Below are 21,388 nucleotides of genomic sequence, written 5' to 3' on the forward strand. Positions count from 1 at the left end.
CTGTTCTCTTTACCATCATCCCCACCACTGCCTTTCCAACCCTTGCCACCATCCCAACCATTCAATAGCCACCATCCTTCTCTAGCTATCACCAAAGTGTGAAGACCATAATGGCCAAAGCAGGAAGGACTAACCCCCTCCAACTTCACAGGGTCAGCTGAAGGGACTTCAGAGACCAGCTAGTCCAACTCCTTTATCTTACAGAGGAGGAAACTAAGGCTCAGGGAGGGAAGGAGAGGGGAGTCATGCAATGGGGCACATAGCAACCTAGATCTAGAGCTGGAGGGAGCCTCAGAGTCCATATAGACCTATTCCTTTGTTTTATAGAGGGGGGAAAATTGAGGTTCAGGGAAGAGAAGGAATTTTCCCAAGGCCCTCACATACAGGAAGGGTTTGAATCTAGGCACTTTCGATTCCAAGGCTCAACTTTCTCTATTCTACTCCGTTCTGGTATCATAGTATGGGTACTCATTGAAGATTTGGTGATTGATTAAGAGAAAGATGGTAGGAAAGTTTGATCAGCTTGTGCCAGTCCTTGGCTCTATACAAAATGTCACTCTCTTCCCCAGATCAATCAATCAATCAATCAATCAGCAGTCATTAAGTGAGAAATTACCATGTGTCTGGCACTGTCCTAGGTGCTAGGGATGCAAAAACCAGAAATGTAACACTTCTCTGGGAGAAGTGACCTGGAACAAGGTCTGTATCACCCTTACACCATCCCTGAGCTAGGGAGCAGCTCTAAGGATTAAGCAATGACCTGAACCTTACTGGAAACGTAGGCAGGATCAAACCATTTCAGGGAAATAACCACTGGGCCTGCTGCCTCTCTCTCCTAACCTTAGGTTAAGAATCCTATGTTCTACGATCTCTGGCTCTGCCTTTCCCTCTCCTAAAATCCCTACCAGCCCTGATACTTTATAATCCAAGATCCTTCCTAGCTCTGATATTCTACATTCGAAAGTTTGAGTTAGCTCTGACATTCTATGCTCTAAAGCTCCTACCAGCCCTCACAGTCTGTGTTGCAAGGGCCTTCTATGTTCTAAGACCCGTCCCAGTTCTAGGGCTCTTCTAGCAAAACTCTATGGGGAGAAAGCATAGTTTAAAAAGAGGTGAGTTTGGAAAGTGCTAGCTTCCTCACTCTGTCTAGAGGGCTTGGGCCTCCCTTTCTGCAGGCCCTGTCATTCTGGGGACCCATGGAGATCAATTATTGACTCACAGCATGTTCTTTCCCCAGAAGGACAGGAAGGGGCAGCCCCAGCGATAGGGCAGTGCAGCTGAAAGCCCAGAAGGAATGAAGTCAAGGGTCTATTTCTTCCCGACTTTGCCCTGGGTGTAGAATCCTCGATTCAATGAAGTACCAACAAAGAAGAGGGCAAAAAACATGTAATGGTCCCCACAAGGCTAAAGATCATTTCTGCCATCTAGGCTTGGTATATGTGACTCCTGTCTTGGCCTAACTTATAAAATGAAGATAATAATTCTGGCATCTTCTATTGCAAAATATTTGTTCTGGGGAGAGACTGGGGCAAGTGGTAGACTCTTTGAGCCAGGACTAACAATTGCTGGAATGGTAAAAGGGAGGAAGGGTCAAATAGAGAAGAAGATCTGGCATGACAGAAGGGAGAATTATGTCTTCAACTGACCCATTCTCATCTTTGTTCACCCCTTTCCACCTCCACAGTCTTCAGAACAAAATTTTCATTTATATTTATAGATGATGGTGTGTCAAAACTGGGAGGGATCTTAGAACTTGGAATGTCAGCCTTTGGGAGTGTCACTTAGAACATAGAGCACACAATGTCAGATCTGGAATAGGCCTTAGGGAACCAACCAGTCCAAATTAGATACTCTAATGGAGAATTTTACAGATGAGCAAACTGAGGCACAGTGGTACCTTGTCTAAGTTCAAGGTACTAAAAAACAGAGCTGGAACTACAACCTAAAGTCTTCTGACCCTCAGGGAGGCCATAGAATTCATTACAATTCATGTGGCAGCTTCACATGTTCATCCTATTGGGGAGGAGGGGTGGTTTTTTAAAAAGGAATTATAAGCTTTGTTAAAGGGATGAGGCTCCAATGGGATGATTTCCCACATCAGGGATAGATGGAGACAGGGAGACCTTCAGAATCCCCTGAAAGTCCAACATATAGGGTACTTCAGTGTGCTCGGAGTCAAGAAGTCCTGAATACCAGGCCTTTAACCCACTTTTAACTCTTCCTGACCCTGAATGACCCTGGACAAATGAGCCCATCCTTCCGTGCTCTAAGCAAGTCTGGAAGACTCCAAGTTTCAGAGAAGGTGCTAACTTACTTTAGTAGAAGGAGCTTCCTTCCCTGGGAATAGCAATAAAATCCCACTCCTTGGACCATAGCTGAGCAAGAAGGATTTTTTTTTTTGGGGGGGGCGCTGAGTCTAAGAGTCTCTTTTTATAGATGAGGAAACAGAATAGAGGTGACTTAGGCAGCATTACACATTTGGCCCCACAGTGGCCAGGGCAGGATTCAAATTCAGGTCTTCCTGACTCCAAGGTCTCTAACTGTAAGTAGTTGCCTGGTCTGACTATAATAGTCTTAATAAAATACAGAAGAGGAAACTGAGGCCCAGGGAGGAAGAAGGACCTGCCCAGAGAAACATAACTAATTAGCAATAAAGCTGAGCTTTTATTCTAGATCTCCTGACCCCAATATCCAAATTCTTCTATGAGCTGTCCTGACCTTGACTTAGAACAAGTCATTGTCAAAATGACTAGCTAGCCCTATAATAGTCCTGTGAAGGAAGTGGCCAGTGTAGATGTTATTCTGCCCTTTTTCTAGGTGGAAAAGCAAATAGGTGAAGCAGTTAGCCCAGGAAGGTACCTGAGGACCCATGTCCTGGCACCAGGCATGGTTCTTTTTGCTCTGACCATACCTCCAAAAGGTTTGGCTCTTCTTTCAAGATTGCTCAATGGCTACTTGGTGCCTGGTTTCCTTTCCAGAGGATTCCCTCTATAAAAGACCTGGTCCAATGAGAAACAATGCCCCTACCCCCAAGACCCTACCTGGCCACCCCAATACTGGCAGGCCCAAGGTATCCCTGGCCTGGCTCTTACCGTTCAGATGTCCCAAGAGGTGAGCCAGGAGAGCCATCCCCAGGAACAGTGCCATGGCTGTCATTGTCTCTCTCCTGGTGCCAATGAGCCCGAAGTCAGAGTCTGGTACCTTGTCAGCTGCCCTTCCTTCCCTATTATCTTTTACTCAGTTCCCAGTCCCACTGCCTATCTTCCTTCCTTTTTTTAGGTTGAGTCATAAGGGTGTGTGGGGGGGGACTTGTTAACCCTGGAGTTGGGGGAGGCAGCACTGAGTATGAGGCCATCCCCTCCCTCCTCCCCCTCCTCGGGTATTGACTTTCTGTGAAACAAAGCTCAGTAGTCTTTGAACTCCTAGGCCAATGGGTCAATGCCTGCTCTGGGCCCCTGTTAGGAAAGACCTGGGGGTAGGTAACCGGGGGTGGGGTAGGGTAAAGGGGTTATTCTAGATAGCCAAATGGAGAAGGAACAGGGGCCAAATCTTCCTTCTCAGCAGATGCCCATATCTTTACCATCCGGTACCCACAGGGAGAAGACAGAGTTCTGGATTTCCGAATCTCTATTGGTTCTCCGAAACCCTGGCTTCTCTTAGAGGAACTCACTTTAAAAGGCCAAGTTTTCCTAGTACATCTGGGGTCATTTTGTCATTCTGACCTATGACTTGCCACTGGACCCAGATGATCTGGAGGACTGTGTGTCAAGACATCACCCTCCAATGGCCATTGATCCTCCTCAGAATGAAGTACCAACAACAATCTCAAATGCAACCTTTCCCTCCTTTGACTAAATAACAGCAAAGACCTCAAAAAAAGAATACCAAGAATAGGGACTAGGTCTGGGCTTTCACTGATATGGGGAGGGGTGAAGAGACTTATCTAGGGTCATACAGTCAATATTGTGTCAGAAGTAAGACTTGAACCTCTTCTCCCTGATTCTGAGGCCAGATCTCTCCCATCATGTTAAGAGAACTGTTTTCAACAATAATGATATGATTGTACATGTATAGTCTATAGCTTCTTACTTGCTGTCATGGAGAGGGAGGAGAGAAGGGAGGGAGGTAGAAGAATGTGGAACTCAAAAACTTACAAAAAGATGAGTCTTGAAAATCATCTTTGTATGTAATTGGAAAAAATATAGTTCAATTTCTGATTTTTTTCCCTTTACATGTAATTGGTAAAAAAGTAAAACAAAAGTAAATGTTAAAAAACTAATAATGATGATAATAACTTGGAATGAAAAGATCTCAAGATAAAGAGCCTTGCAGTTAGAAATCAAAACCAGGTGAGAACAGGAAAAGGCCTTCTTATCCCATCGTCTTTCTACTCCAGGGGGTGCTAGTCTCTTGTTTTTGCCTACCTAGGGTTTATCAGGGTGCTCATTGATTGATTGTCCCAGTCTACAACAAATGGTCCAGTATCTCAATATTATTTTCAAATTCTTTTTTTTTTGCAAGGCAAACAGGGTTAAGTGGCTTGCCCAAGGTCACACAGGTAGGTAAGTATTAAGTGTCTGAGACCAGATTTGAACCCAGGTACTCCTGACTCCAGGGCCGGTGCTTTATCCACTACGCCACCTAGCCACCCCGCTATTTTTAAATTCTTAAAAACCAGTTATTTTTCCCCACCAGCACAAGACTTTGCCAGACATTGATTATTCAGGAATAGCAAGACTGTAACTCAGCTTGGAAACTGTTTCTATCTAAACTCAGTTGCGTAAAGATGAAGATTCATTTCTGTCCATTTTAAAATGTTGAGAAATGGTGAGGAAATGAAAACAATGAAAACAATCTTAAAGATAATGGCATTTTTTTTAGCACCTTCCAATGCACAAAATGTCTTAGCATCTCTTTGGAATTTCCCACATTTTAGCCATGGTTATGCCCAATTTACAAAGGAGAAAACTGAGGCCCAGAGGGATTAAGTGCTTTCCCCATGATCACATAGCTAATAAGCACCTGAAGGGAGGATGAAGTCTTCCTGTGAGATTCTGCTCTGAGATCTCAGAAAGAAGAAAGACTACTGACTCTGAAATCCCAAGACATGGGTTCCACTGTTAACTTATGATGTTTATGCCTGTATGACCTTGGGCAAGTCACTTCCTCTCTGGATCTCAGTTTCTCATTTAAAAAATGATAATAGTGAATGTTTCTACAATGCTCACACAGTGCTAAGGGCTTAATAGCTTAATAATGCTTAAGGGCTTAATAATGATCTCACATGATCCCCACTACAACCCTAGTAGGTAGGTGCTATGTTGATCCTCATTTTTGCAGTTGTGTAAACTGAGGCAGATAGAGATTAAGTGACTTGCACAGATAATAAGATCTGAGGCTGGATTTGAACTTAGTCCTTCCTGACTCCAAGCCCAAGGTCCAAGCATGGTGCCATTTACCTGTGCCATAAATAAGGCATTGTATTAGATGACCTGTGAAGTTTCTTCATTCTCTAGATGTATGTGAGACCTTGGGAAAGTCCTTCCCCCCACCCTGGGCCTCAGTTTCATCATTTGTATAGTGAGGGGGTTAGACTGAACGGCCTCCTTGATCTCTTCCAGGACAGAAGTGAACAATGAGAACCAACTCCAAAAATAGCTTCCTCACAGTCATTGCTCCCAAAGTTTTCTCCCTCTTCCTGGTGCCTAGTTGACTGATTCGTCCTTTCCTTTAGAAAGAACACTAGATTTGGAATAGGGAAAGCCTTGAGTTTGAATGCCAGCATGGCTACCTTCTAGCCCTATGATCAAGTCCTGACCACTTCACCTAAACAGCAGGGTGCCCATCTGGAGAGTGGAGATGATAAGGCTAGTCTCCCCTCCCTTGAGGCAGAGTGACAGTGCAAAGAGAGTTGGCTTCAGAAAGACCTAAGTTCATATGCTGCCTTTGATATACACTGGCCATGGGATCCTGGATAAGTCTATGGTCTCTCTCTGAGCCTCAATGATCTTACTGATAAAATGACCAAGACAGCAGGATAATGACACAAGTACCTTGTAGACTCTTTTTTTTAAAAAAAATATTTATTTTTTCCAATTACATGAAAAGATATTTTTCAACAATCATTTTTTTCTAAGATTTTGACTTTCACATTTTTGTAGACTCTTAAGTCCAAGATGTTTTTCTTGTAGTAGTCACTCACTTTCCTACATCACTTGACAGTTAAGAAGGGAGCTTCTGCCCAGCATTTCTATAATAGGTGTGGCCCTGTTCATCACTCTGGGGTCTGTCATTGATAGGAGCTCTTGTTCTTTTTTGTGTGTTTTTACTCTTTTTCTTTGGCAGTCTGGGGAAGTCTATGGTTTTTAAATGCTTAAAAGAACATGTGGTGGTTCCCAAGGTCATCAATTTTCATTGAAATACAGTTATCAAAATCTCTTTGGGAAAAACAAGTTCATGGACTCCAGGTTAAGAACCCCTGGCTGACCTGAACCAGCTTTAATCTCTGGGACTACCCTGAAATCAACAGTGTTGGGGTTTGAACTGCCCCCACCTAACGTTTACTCTGAGAAATCACAGAATCTAGCTCAAATATGGGTCTGAACATCACAGATGTGGGTAAAAGGGTATCCAGCTCTCATTTATTCATTCATGATAAAAATGAATAAATAGCTACTTCTACACTATCTTCATCCCACCCTATAAAAAAGAGAAAGTCAAATGAATCACAATCAATAGTACTGTCTTCTTTCTACAGTGAGTGTTACCTTCCTCCAGGGTCCTGAAGTCTTACAGAATCATAGAACCAGTCTATGGTTGGATGCCTCCTAAAAGGAAAACAAAATTGGGGTTGAGGCTACATAGTACATGTATTCAGTCCTTTGATGAGACCTAAAGGTTGGACTTTCCCCAGAAGAGAAATATACCTTGGGTTGTGAAAGAGATGACCTCCTGACCTACCTGTTCACTTTTGTCCCAACATGGCATCCAAAGAGATAGTACTGCACTAAGGGCTTTGGATTCTTACCGCCTCCCCAAGGAAACAAATTTGGGGGTTTCTAGAAAGGAAACTCCCTTTTTCCAGCTGGACTTCATGTTCAAATAATATATGGTGATAGCAGAGGACCTAGCCCAGTCCTGTCCCCACTATATGATGGTTAGTCCTAGAGAATCAAGGGCCTTTATGTCTCTAAGAGTTTGGAGCTATCCAAGAATCCCCTTCTCTTGCTAAAAGAATAGATACCTTTTGCCCAAAGGGCAATCAAACTGTGCTCCACCTATTGATCCAGCAGTATCACTGCTAGATCTGTATCCTAAAGAGATCATGAAAAAGGGAGAAGACTCATATGTACAAAACTATTGATAGTAGCTTTTTTCCTTATAGCAAAGAACTGGAATTTGAGGGGATGGCCATCAGTTGGGGAATGCTCAATAAATTGTAGTATATGAATGTGATGGAGTAGTACAGTTCTGTAAGAAATCATGAGGGATGACTTAGAAAAGTCTTGAAAGATTTGCATGAACTAATGCTGAGTGAGGTAATCAGAACCAGAACATTATACACACCTACAGCAACATTGGGTAATGATCAGCTATGATGGACTTGCTCATCTCAATAGTACAACGATCAAAGACAATTCTAAAAGACTTGGGTTGGAAAATACCATCCATATCCAGAGAAGGAGCTGTGGAGTTTAAATGTAGGGTAGTTTAAATGTAGACCAATGTTTACTATCTTCAATTTTTTTAAAAAAAAGTTGTGTTCTGAATTATGTAGTTTTTCTCTTTAATTTTTTTCCATTTTTATTTGATTCTTCTTTCACAAAATGATTTATATGGATTTATATTTAGCATGGTTATTCATGTATATTAAATGTAGAGTAGATTAGCCTAAATTAGATTGCTTTCTGTCAGGGGAGAAGCGAAGGAAGGGAAGGAGGGTGAAAAATGTAAAACTCAAAATCTTGCCAAAATATGATCGTTGAAAACTATCATTTCATGGTGTTGGCAAAATAAATAAAAATTAAAACAAAACTAAATAAAAATAAATACACAAACAAAAAAAGATTAGTTTCCCAAACTCTTGTTCTAGGCAAGAAAGCAAAGGATGACACAATCTAGGACCCCCCCCCCACTTCCTTCATCTAATATGAGTGGGATTCAAGAAATCTCCCTCTGGCTACCTGGTATCATAGATTAGAGTTGAACAGCTTCCAACCTGCTCATTTCACAGATGAGGGAACCGAGGCATGTAGTGGTTACAGTGAGGGCATCTATAAGGGTTTGAATCTAGGTCTTCATGTCTCCAAGTTCAGTACCCTTTCACTTTACCATACTTCCCCTCAAAATAGTTCCCTTCTCCATTGGGATTATTGCTCAGGTAAACAAATTACTCTACAACCTCACCAAGACTGAGGTCAGGAGCCACCTAGTTTAGTACACATGGAGTTTCCATAAGCTCTCCCCCTGACACACACATTCCAGAGAGCCACTGATAACTCTTAAGGGGACTTTGAGGAAAACCACATATTTCCTCCAGAACCAGGGCCCCTTATCTGGCACCAGCTGATCTGTCCTTTTTCCCCGCGGGAAAAGGGAGCTGCTAAGGCTCATCCTCTAATAGCTATCAAAGGGCTGGCTTATACTTTCCATAAGAAGATACTTTCCAAAGTTCATCAAATTGATTAGGGAGCTCTCCAGCCCAATCCCCAAGGAAATGCTCCTAGACCTTTCAGTGAGGTGCTGGTGAGCATGCCCACTCATACCCTCCCCACTCTCACAATAAGATTTTTCTCAAAGTCCTAAAAAACCAAGTCTCCCCTTCCTGAAAGCTCATGAGATAGCCCTAGCCCCACTTTGTATTCCATAACAACCCTGTGAGGGGAGACTGGCCCTTATTATCCCCATTCTATAGATGGGCACCCTACTGTTGGAGGGAATTTGGCATGGATCACAGATATGGTATCAGTGGTCTTATTATTGGTCACACTCTAAAAGAAGATCTTTTTTGGAAAGAAAGAAATATAGTGGTTAAATTCATACCTGAGCTCAGGAGTTAAAGTGAGTTCCAGTTCCATCTGATACATACTTGTTGGGTGATGGAAATTTCCATTCCAGCAAGTCCCAATGAAAGCATAGGCTGAACCCAAAACACAACAACACTGAAAAGTCACACCAATTATAATTCTGGTCCTTATTAGTTCTTTCAAAAGCTTAGGTTCAAGCCTGAGCCCCTGTACCATACCAGCTGGGGGTGGGGAGGGTTCTGTACAAGCAGCAGTCAATTGCAAGCCTTCAGGGATAGGGCACCCTCCTGAAGTCTCCACTGGAGGTGACTCAGAGCTTTAGGAAGTTTTTTTTTTTTCTGATTTCAACTGTAAATCTTTCTATTTGTTTGGCTCTTTGAGGTCAAGAGGAAGAAATCAAATTCTCCTTTCACATGTCAAACCTTCTCACATGCTTGAATACTCCACCATATCTCCCATGAGTCATCTCTTCTTCCAACTGTCTACACTGGGCATAGACTGAAGGCCCTTCACTATCCTGGTTCGCCATCCCCCCTTTCCCCCAGTGATTTCCTGTTTAACTCAAACCCTAAACAGGACAAAATATTCTAGGTATGGTACAATTAGGGCAGAGCAGAGTGGAACCATCAATCACCTCCCTATTCCTGGAAGCTCTCTTTAGTTATAGTTTCAGATCCGATTATTATTTTTGGGATTGCAGTGTCACCTAGCTAATGAGACCTGGATTCAAATCCTGATTCTCAGTTACTGGAAGAACTTGGACAAATCATTTTTCTCTCTTGGGGCTTTGGTTTACTTTTCAGTAAAATGAAGGGGTCAGAGTAGATAACCTCTAAGGGCCATTGATGAACTGCTATTCAGTGCCTCTGTGATAGAGAGAGTCTAATTATATAGGACTTATGAAGAGGGAAAGAACTGCACTGAGGTCACCAGGAGGAGGATGAACTTCTGAGTTGTGCTATGAAGGACCCTAGGACTGAGGAGGGATGGTGTAAGTGAAGGCATGGAGCTCGAGAAGATCTAATTAGTGTTCAGATAACAGCAGATACACAAGTGTAGCTAGAACTGAGAGTTTGTGTAAGGGAGCCAGAATGCCTTCAGAGATCATCTGTTACAATTTTCTGACTCATAGAGGGATTCCTTCTAGAGTGCAAAGCATTTCTGGTAGGGTGGCACTTAACTTCTGCTTGAACACTTTCAGTGACAGAGTTGGCTACCTAAGAAGCCCATTTCTGCTCAGACCACTTGGATTGGCAGATAACTTTTCATATAGTCGACATTTGTGTTTCCTCTCCCCCAACTTCCATTGCTCCTCTTAAGTACAAGAGATATATTTTAAAGCTGTATGCTAGATTGTACAATCTTGGAGTAGGGGGGCAGAATGGATAAGAAGGTCTCTGTGATACTAAGTTGAGGATTTCAGGCTTTATGGGGAATCATTAAAAGTAGTTGACCACGTGAGTGATGGGATGGAATTATCTGCAGAAAATGAATAGGACAATATATGGAGAATGCTAAGGATTTGAGTGCAAGAGACTGAAGGCTGGAGAAAACAGTTAAGAGCCTTTGGAAACAATGATGCCTGGGGATACTGGAAAGTGGTGAGAAGGGGAGGGGACATGCTAGAAATTGTGGTAAGGTAGGATTGATAAGACAACTATCAAACATCAGCAGCACAGTGTTGAAGAAAAGGTTTGAAGTCAAAGGATGTGGGTTGAATTCTCAGCTCTTCCACTTATTTTGTTGTTCAGTTGTTTTTCAGTTGTGTTGGACTCTTTGGGCTACTGCTGGGGGGTTTCTTGGCAGATATACTGGAGTGGTTTTCCATTTTCTTCTCCAGCTCATTTTACAGATGAGGAAACTGAGGCAAACAGGGTGAAGTGATTTGCTCAGGGTCACCTAATTAGTAAGTGTCTGGGGTCACATTTGAATTCAGGTCTTCCTTAATCAAGTCTTACTCTATCCGTTGTACCACCTAACTGCCTTTTGTTTGAGATACAAGGAAACTGAGGCCCAGGGATCTAAAATGACTTGTACTAGATAATAAAGACACATAAAAGTGTCTGAGGTGGGATTTCAATGATCTAACCACTACATTATGCTACCTAAGATACATTATATTAAGAAAGATTGAAAAAGACAGGTGAATGATACAGGTATGAGGGTGCAACAGGGACTCCTAGACCTCTGTGTGTTTCCATTGAACTCCTTCTTTTCTTGATTTTGTAAAACAAACTCAACTCACCACATTCCTGGGACTAGTCCTTAAAATGAGCCTAAAATAGCTTTTAGAGAGGATGGTCTACCAATGTTTTATGTAGAGGCAATCACTTGCTTTCTCTGGGTCTGTTTCTTCCTCTAAAGACTGATCTACCTCCCGGGTCAACATAAGGTTAATTCCAAACCATAAACAGAAATGGAAATGATGACCCTTTATGCCATAAAAAGAAAAAACAAAAACATTGTGGTGAGGACTATGCTTACTGGCCCTTAACTTGACTTGTCAGGAAGAGGAAGGGGGATCATGAAACAGAAAGACCACACACACACACACACACACACACACACACACACACACACAGTTAAAGTAGGGGCTGGAGCAGAATGTATTAAACTTCAGCTGAAATACAAAAGGCAAGGGTAGCATCATTAACTCAGATGAAGCAACAGCAAAAATAGATCTAATTAAAAGAGATCATTAGGGAAGCTACATTTTGCTAAAAGGTACAATAAACATATAAAAAGAAAATTTACAGTATGTTCCTCTGAAAAAGGTCTCATCTCTGAAATATACTGGGAATTTAAGCAAATTGATAAAAAATAAGAGTCATTCCCCAATTAATAAATGGTCAAAGAGTAAAAAAAAGTAGCTTTTAGAAGATGAACTTGAACCTAGCAATTTTTTATTCAGTTATGTCTAACTCTTTGTGACTCCATGACAGAGTCTAAGTAAGCCCTTGTTTGTTGTTGCCATGGCACTACCTAGCTATCTCATCCTGTATTTAAGCTTCAGATTCAGTATTCAAACTTCCAGGGAATTACGTTTTTTAAGTATTGACTGATTTAACCTCCTTATGGTCCAAGGGACTTTCAAAAGTCTTCTTCAGCAACATAATTGGGAAGGGATGATTATGAGTGGTCATGTTTCCTTATAGTCCAACTCTTACAGCCAAATGTTGCTACTGGAAAAATAGCTTTGATTATCTGAACCCTTGTCAGAAAAGTGCCTGTCCATATTTGCCATAGCTTTCATACCAAGGAGCAAGCATCTTTTAATTCCATGATTGCAGTCACTATGTGCAGTGATCTTTGAGCCCAATAATATAAAATCTAACACTGTATCCATTTCTTCTCCTGCCGTTTGTCAAGAAGTCAAGATCTTAGTAGTTTTGATGTTAAAAGCTTCAAGTCAGCTTTTACCCTTTCCTCTTTTGCCCTCATCAAGAGGCTTCTTTATCTTCTTCACTTTCTGCTATCAGAATGGTATCATCTGCATATCTGAGATTGTTAATAACTTCTGTCAACAACCTTAAAAAAGTCATTTTTCAAAAAAATCATTCAGCCTAGCATTTAGCATGATGTACTCTGCATATAAGTTAAATAAGGGAGAGAAGATTCTGGGATGGTAGTATCAGTACCAGAAAATTCCCAGTTCTCCAGAGTTCCTCCACAGAAACATCAAAAATGCACTTCAAGGTGAACATAGGGTGGCAAAAATAGGCACAAGTTGGAGCAGAAAGATCTGAAGAAAGATCCCAGGAGTTCAGACTAAGTGAAGTGTAAACACTTCCAGGTTGACTCCCTGAAACAGTAAGAGGTTAGTCCTTGAGGCAACTGTATTTGGGAGGTAGCCTCTGCCACAGTCACAAGTATTTTTACCTCCCAGACAGAGTGGGGAATCAGAATTCTGAGCAGGGGAAGAGAGGAAACCTCTACTGATAAGAGACTCCAGGGCCAGCTGTGCTGCTGAGACTCTATCCTGTGCAAGAAGGAACCAATACATGCTCTGTGAGTGCAGAAGCAGTGACCTAGGGATGGTGATATCTGTGGACACTTCTAAGAACTGAATTCTTGGTTGTGGATCCAGACAAGAGGGGAGAACTGAAGGTTATAGCCACAGAAGTGTTCTCAGGGCACAATGTCTAGAGGAGTCCCAGCTGTGACATGGAAGGGGACAGGAGTACAAAGGTTGGGCCCAGGGCAAATCTCCTGAAGTCAGAGGCACCATCCCCCACACCCTAGGGCCCAGAGGTGTTTATTTTTTTAAATGGGCAGGCCAAGGAAAAAGAACTCAACTATAGACAGTTTCTATGGGAAAAGAGAAGACCAGGGTCCTTCTTCAGAGAAAGATACTGAAACAAATCAAAGCCTCTCCTAACCCAAAGGGTAATGTCAGATGGCTATCTGCTGAAAAATAATTCATAGAAGAACTCAAAAAGGATGTTAAAATTCAAATAAGAGAGATTGAGGGAAAATTACAAACTAATAATCCAAGAAAAACAAGAAGATTATGAAAGAAAGCTAACTATGGAAAAACAGATCTAGAATCTCAAGGAAAAAAACAACTACTCTTTGAAGATTAGAATTGAGGAGAAGTCAGTGAAGTTTTAAGAGACCCAGACATCTTAAAACAAATATAAAGACTGGAAAACGGAAGAGAATAGGAAACACCTCATAAGAAAAACAACCGATCTGAAGAAGAGATCAAGAACAGAAAACATAAGAATAATTGATTACCTGAAAGTTACAATAAAAAAAAGAATCTCAATTCAATAATACAAGAAATAATTAAAATCTGTCCTGAAGTGTTAGAACAAGAAGGGAAAGTAAAAATAGAAAAAAATTCACAGATCACCACCTGAAAGGGATCCTAGGAGAAAAACTGACAGGAATATCATAGTTAAATTCCAAAACTCCCAGGTTAAGGAGAAAATATTAAGAGTAACAAGAAAAAACAATTCAAATATGGTAGAGGCACAACTAGAATTACATGAGATCTGGTAGCAGCTGCATTAGAATATCATACCCAGCAAAGTTAAGCATAATCCTGAATGAAAAAAAATATGGACATTCAATGAATTGTGAGACTGAGGATTTTGTTGCAAAAATACCTGAATTTATTAAAAAATTTGATATACAAGAACCAAGAGAAATAAAAGATAAACAAAGACTAATTATAAGGGACTCAATAAGAACAAATTGTTTACTAACTATGCATTAGTATAGTATTAGTATAGTTTTTTTTTACTTTTCAAGATTTTATTTATTTAAGTTTTACAATTTTTCCCCTAATCTTGCTTCCTTCCCCCCACCCCCCCCCCACAGAAGGCAATTTGCTAGTTTTTACACTGATCTGAATTGAATGTGATTAGAGAGAAATCATATCCTTCAGGAAGGAAAATAAAGCATAAGAGATAGCAAGATTATCTAATAAGCTATCAGTTTTTTTCTAAATTAAAGGTAATAGTCAGTATGGTTAATACATAGGATATAAGATTTTCCATGGTAAGGCCTTATAGTTTAGTTACAGAGAATTATTGACCCTCAGTTTGCCTCTGGTATACAGAGAATCACTGACCCCCAATTTACCCCTTGATGTACAGGGAGGGGAGATGAGGAGGATTGATCTCATGTACATATTTAAAACAGCTTGAGTCTTTAAAAGAACCACTGGATGTCCTTGACTGGCTCTGGTCAGACTCTCAAGGCTGTACTTGATCAATATTGCCTATCTCTTCAGAAACTATCCATTCCTGAATGTAAACGCCATAATTCTTGGGGTTCAGGAAGGGGTGGCTCCCTCCTTGGACAACCTGGAAAATATGGTTTTATTCCACAAAAAATTGGCAAAAAACCTTCTTTGTTCTCAAGCTATATAAGATCTAATTAGACCCTCTTCATATTGGAATTACACTCATGGAGAGGATGCTCTGCCTAGGGCTTTCCTGATCGGGACTCTGAAGGCTGTAACCTGGGACTCCCCAGCCACTGTTGACTAGGATGTTGAAGCTTTCCCATTTGGTGATGTTTTCTTTTAATATCTATGTTTATGTAGTCTTTGATCTTCTTTTTATTATATTGGGACTTATTGGTTACTTTTGCTGTAAAGCTGATTTATTTCTACCTGTTTTATAATCACTTTATTAAATAGATTCTTTTTAGTTTTGTTGGTGTGAACATGTCATTTTGTAGGACCAAATCAAAGCCAAAACTCCTTAATCAAACAAAATTGGTGTCACAAACAGGGTTGCTCTATAAAATGCCGTTTTTTAAGAAAAAATGTAAAATATATATATATATATATATATATATGTATGTGTATATATGTATATATGTATATATATATATATATATATATATATATATATGTACTGAGTTGGGAAGATTTATGATATTCATCCCTTGCCACATAATGGACATATGGCACTGGGCCATGTGAAGATAGGAGAAGCCATATGAAACAAGGGTCTCCCACACAAGTAACTGAATGTTTGAAGCAAATAACTGTGGAAAAAGGCAAAGGAATGGCAGGAGTCTGTAGAAGGGGGTGGGATCAGGGAGAGAAAGCTGTGGAAGAAATTCTACAATGTCAGAACTTTATTTTAGGAGATCAAGTATGCAATTATCAGAGTGTAGCTGAAAAAGCTGCCGTTAGAATGTCACAGTTTAAATATAGGAAGAAAAAAGTGAAGCTTGATAAAAAGAAAGTTCATACTATAGTGGGGGATGCAGATACATAAGATTTGGCTTAGGTTGGAGTGACCTGCTATAATACCTTAGTCCAGAGGGGGCCCCCGGATACAAAAATTTGATAATGATATTGCTGCTTAGTGAAGCAGGCAAGCCTCTGGCAGAAGTTTTGGACAAAATCTACCAATTAGAGAACTCAGGCAACTGTGAGTATACTGATGGCAATAAATATAGATATAGGAATGGTGAACATGCTGCTGGTCAGTCTCAAAATAAGTATAAAAATAGAATGTCCTGAAAGGATTTGTTTATTGCCCTACTAAGAGCTGGAGAAGATGGGAATAAGATTGATGGACTCCTACTCCTGACTTGTTCAGGATGAATAAGGAGAAGAAAGGACAAGAAAGTACAAATAAGGAAATTAGGGCCGCTCCATTGCCACCCTCCCTTTAGCCATATTTGACCCATCTTAAAGGAAAATAGTAGATAGGGTCCATACCCCAGTAATGGAGATCAGACAAAGGGATTATCAGCTTCTCATAAGGTTAATTAATTATAAATTGGAAAAATGGATATACAGCACGGCAGAGCCAAGATGGCGGCATGAACGCAGCATTGCCCAACAACTCTGACGCCAAACCCCCCAAAAACAAACAAAGGATGGCTCTAGCCAAAATTTAGAGGGGCAGAACCTGCAGAAAGACTGAGTGATACATTTGCCCAGTCCCAAGATAACTTAGAAGTTTCATGAAAAGGTGTGCTTCAACAGGACCGGGGGTTGGGAAAAAAGCTGCGGTGCAGCTCAGCCCAATCCAGTCCAGCAATCACCCACAACAGCTTAAAGGGGTGGCGAGAGAGCTCTGCTGCACCTGCGTGCAGTGAGGAGGGAGGAGAACGGTCACAGAACCTGCAGTGAGAATCTGGAGGAAGCAGCCTGCATCTCCAGAGATGGTAAGGTAAATCTGCAGAGATTTCTCTGCTCTCCCAGGGGTAGGATTCTGCTGTTTGCTTACACTTAGACCCAGGGTGCAGTTTGGGCTTCCATACTAAGATAACTGGATCCTGCCTCAGGACAGAGGACAGTGCTGTGGTCATCTTCATATCAAAGCATGGGCTAGAGAGCATAAGACCTTGGAGGAATAAAGGTCCCAGTGGGGTGTCCCTCCAAAAAACAACCCCAAAGCCTTGGAAGTACTGTAAATTAGTCTTGGATTGAGGAAATGAGTAAACAACAGAAAAAGAAGGATCTGACCAGAATTACTTCAGTCCTATAGAAGATCAAAACACACATTCAGATGATGACAAAATCGAAGCTTCCATATCCAAAACCTCCAAGAGAAAGAGAAATGGGCTCAGATTGTGGATGAGCTCAAAAAAGACTTTGAAAAGCAATTAAGGGAGATGGAGGAAAAATGGGGAGGAGAAATGAGAGCGATACAGAAAAATCATGAAAACCAAATCAAAAGCTTGGTGAAAGAGATACAAAAAAATACTGAAGAAAATAATATATTAAAAGCCAGTTTAGGCCTAATGGAAAATGCAAAACAAAAAGGCAAATGAGGGGAAGAATGCCTTATAAAGCAAAATTGGCCAGCTGGAAAAGGAGATAAGTTCTCTGAAGAAAATTACTCCTTCAAATGCAAAATGGAACTAAAGGAAGCTGATGACTTTGCAAGAAAGCAGGAAGGAATAAAAGTCTCCCAAAAAAGGCAAAAATTAGAAGAAAATGTGAAATAGCTCATTGGGAAAACAATTGACCTCGAAAACATATCCAGAAGAAATAATTTGGAAATTATTGGAGTATCTGAAAGTCACGACCAGGAGAAGAGCCTAGACTTCATTTTTCAAGAAATAATACAGCAAAATTGCCCTGAGATCCTAGAAGCGGAGGGTAAAATAGAAATTAAGAGAATTCACTGGTCACCCTCTGAAAGGGATCTCAAAAGAAAACCTTCCAGGAATATTATAGCCAAATTCCAAAACTCCCAAATCAAAGAGAAAATTCTAAAAGCTGCCAGGAACAAACAATTCAACTACCAAGGCTCCATAGTCAGGATTCCATAGGATATGGCAGCATCTACATTAAGGGCTCGTAGGGATTGGAATATGATATTCCAGAAGGCAAAAGATGTTGGTTTACAACCGAGAATCAACTACCCAGCAAAACCGAACATCCTTTTTCAGGGGTAAAGTTAGATTTTCAATGAAACAGGGGACTTTCAGACTTTCTTAATGAGATGGCCTGAGCTGAACATAAAGTTTGATCTCCAAGTACAGGACTCTGGTGAACCATTGAGGGGGTGGAAGAGAGGGACTAACTATGAGGAACTTGATGTTGAACTGCTTGTACTCCTGCATATGATAACTCATATGAACTTTCTCATTTATAAGAACTATTAGAAGGAGTATATATAGACAGGACATAGGAAGGAGTGGAATATAATGGTATAATATAGTAAAAAGATGGAGTCAATGAGTGATAAAGGAGAGTACTGGGAGAAAGGAAATGGAGATGAAGAAGAAGCTGAGAGATTTCACATAAGAGTTAAAAAAAAGCTTTTTCAATGGAGTGGAGGGGGGAAGGCAAGGGAGGATGAGTAAGCCTTCATTCTCATCGGAAATGGCTCAGGGAGGAAATGACATGCACACTTAATAGGGTGAGGAAATCTGTCTTGCCCTGGAGAAGGATGGGAGGAAAGGGATGGGATGAGGGGGAATGGGGGGAAGGAAGGGGGGAATAGGTGATAGAAGAGAGGGAAAATCGAGGGAGAGGATTCTCAGATGCAACACACTTTTGGACAGGGCCAAGATAAATGAGAGTGGGCAGAAATAGAGTGGAGGGACAGCTAGTAATAGCAAATGAAGGGAAAATATTGAAGCAACTTGTCTGGGGGACTTATGATAGGGAAAGCAACTCACCCCAGAGACAGAGCCATTGAAATCTGAACACAGACTGAAGTACATTTTTCCCCCTCTCTCTCTATTCTTGAGGTTTCTTATCTTCTTGGGGGGGGTTATGCTTATTCTTACGTTTACTTTTATGACATTCAATTTACATCAATGTATGGCATGGAAACAAGGTAGAGACTGTCAGACAGCCTGGAGGGGGGGGGATTTGTAGAATTCAGAGCCTTGCAAAAAATGATGGTTACTTATTACTGTTGTATATAATTGGTAAACAAAATGTTAAAATCATAAAAAATGGATATACAACTGTTCCTAAAGTTTGTTTGCTCATTTGTTTGTTTTTGAATACTGGGGCAAGACCTCTTTGATATATATAGCAATCCTGATATTTAGAAATGGAATGTCCATTAAAATTACAGGCTTGGGAGGAAAAGAAATTTAGGTAAAACAAGTTAAAATGATGATGAAGATAGGTCAATCACCCAAAAAGGAGTACTCAGTGATGATTGCTCCCTTTTCCCAGAGTACATTTTAGAACATTTTAAGGGAGATGATTCTAGAAATTTAGCTGATGAGAAATTACTCTTGCTAAAGTAGAAGGACCATCACAATCTGTAAAATTTTAAGTAGACAATAGACTCGGGGGCATAGAAAAATCTTGTCCAAGGACTTGTAAATAGAATCATGACTATTTAGCTGTAAAAGTAAGGTTTTAAATAAGTCATTGGATCTAGCTGAGAACAGGATGTGCTCAAATAGAAGGAGAAGGAGGAGGAGGAGGAGGAGGAGGAGGAGGAGAAGGGGGAGGAGGAGGAGGAGGAGGAAGAAGAAGAGGAAGAAGAAGAAGAGCAAAGGGGGTAAATAAAGTCTGAAATATGCTTAAATGGCATATTAAGAGAAAATGCAAGTTGTGCAGTCTGAATACTGGATTTAAGGACCTGTGAAAATAATAATGAAAGGGTTGCAAGGACAAATGAAGAGGCATAGAGAAGGTTGGGTTCTTTTTTGTGGAGTACATCAAATTTATGGAAGCAAAAGCATGTAGAATGAAGGTATGAGCAAGTTTGACTTTGTATCAATAAGATATTGGTTTTGAAAGTTTTGAAAATTGACTGAAAATCAATGTAAAGCAGGAAAGAATATAGAGAGCTATGAATCAACTAATAAGTTATGGAATTTCTTCTGATTGTGCAACCCAGATTCGTACTCAATTGAGATGTGTTCTTAAAAATGATTGGGGCAATTAAAACATTTTTTTTAGATTTTTCAAGGCAATGGGGTTAAGTGGCTTGCCCAAGGCCACACGGCTAGGCAACTATTAAGTGTCTGAGGTTGGATTTGAACCCAGGTACTCCTGACTCCAAGGCCGGTGCTCTGTCCAATTCGCCACCTAGCTGCCCCCAATTTAAAAAATTGAACATTAGACTGCTACCTGTAAGAGAGAACCATACTCCTTTCAAACAGTTTCTGCCTGTATATTGAGTATTAAAAGAAACTGAACAGCTCCCTTTAAAACATAAAGTTTTGTTAAGACCCCAAATACCTAGTATGACCTGGATAAACAGGGAATCTGGACTCTCATAAGATAGGACATTCACAGAAATCCAGGATAATTAAATGGAAATGGTACATACAGAACAGAGTTAAACCAGGAGAATCTGGCATCTCTCCCCTGCTTGAGCAAGTGTCTGAATTAACCTCAGTGCAGTCTCCACTGAACACTCCCCCTCAGAAGGCTGTTTCACCAGTCAAATGGAATCAAGGATTTGATGCCTTGAGTCCTGAACAAAAGAAACACACTTGGTTCATGGACGGCTCTGCTAAATATTTAGGACAAATTAGGAATTGGAAGGCCGTAGCATATAATCCAGTGACTAAGGCTACTTTAAAAAGAGCAGGAAAGCAGTCAGTGGACAGAACTGATGGCTTTGTTTCAAGTACTGAAACAGGAGAAGGGGAGACAATGTCATATTTTTACAGACTCCTGGGCAATAGCAAATGGCCTATAACCACTTAGATGTCCATGTTGCATGCAAAAAAATTGAGCTTTTCATGGGAAATAAGTTTGGGCTCATGAAATGTGAAAGATATATGTATTTGGGTTCAGTATACTAATGTCTCAGTCTTTCATGTAGATGCCCATGCCAGCATGGACACTCTGGAATGTGAGTACAATGCATATGTAGATGGGTTGGCAAAGATTGGAGTCATGCAATTACTACTAAAGAAACTGGAGAACCTGAAGATTTATTGAATTTGGCCAGACAGCTCCACATAACTGCAGGACTTCTAAGACCCCAAACCTCTCACAGGTGGGCCCTTGCTCAGGGCATATCAATTCCCCTTTCACTGTTAAGACAAGTTACTGATCAATGTACCCAATGTCAATTATTTAAAGAAAGACCAATTCCCAACACTATTGTTGGGGACATAGGAAGGGGCATTCCGTCTGACCAAACTTGGCAAATTGATTCTATTTGGCTTTGCCTGTTAGTCAAGGGTGTCAATATGCCTGCACCTGCATGGACACCTATTCTGGAGTACTCACAGTCTCCCCCTACAGAAAAGCTACTCAAAAAGAACACCTGTAAAACATGAGATGTTATAACTTTATAATATGGTTCTCCTATGCAAATACAGAGTGATAATGGGTCACATTTTAAAGGCAAATAAATTGATCTCCTAAAGGATATTATGGTCAGTTAATCACCAGATCAAATATTGCTATTCAAAATGTACAAGTGGTAGGTGGGGCTAAAGATAGT

The 21,388-nt window shown here is 40.7% G+C and overlaps 1 protein-coding gene across 1 annotated transcript in view; it reads right to left on the minus strand.

The window, feature by feature from the left end:
- Nucleotides 1–3,341, minus strand: part of VSIG4 (V-set and immunoglobulin domain containing 4) — a 41,391-nt gene extending 38,050 nt beyond the window's left edge. The window contains exon 1 of the mRNA XM_074200273.1: nucleotides 3,093–3,341. Within this exon, the coding sequence (XP_074056374.1) occupies nucleotides 3,093–3,156 (64 nt within the window). The 5' untranslated portion in view covers nucleotides 3,157–3,341. The remainder of the gene's footprint in view (nucleotides 1–3,092) is intronic.
- Nucleotides 3,342–21,388: the final 18,047 nt, after the last annotated feature.

This window comes from Macrotis lagotis, chromosome X, assembly GCF_037893015.1.
Source record: "Macrotis lagotis isolate mMagLag1 chromosome X, bilby.v1.9.chrom.fasta, whole genome shotgun sequence".
Lineage (NCBI taxonomy): Eukaryota > Metazoa > Chordata > Mammalia > Peramelemorphia > Peramelidae > Macrotis > Macrotis lagotis.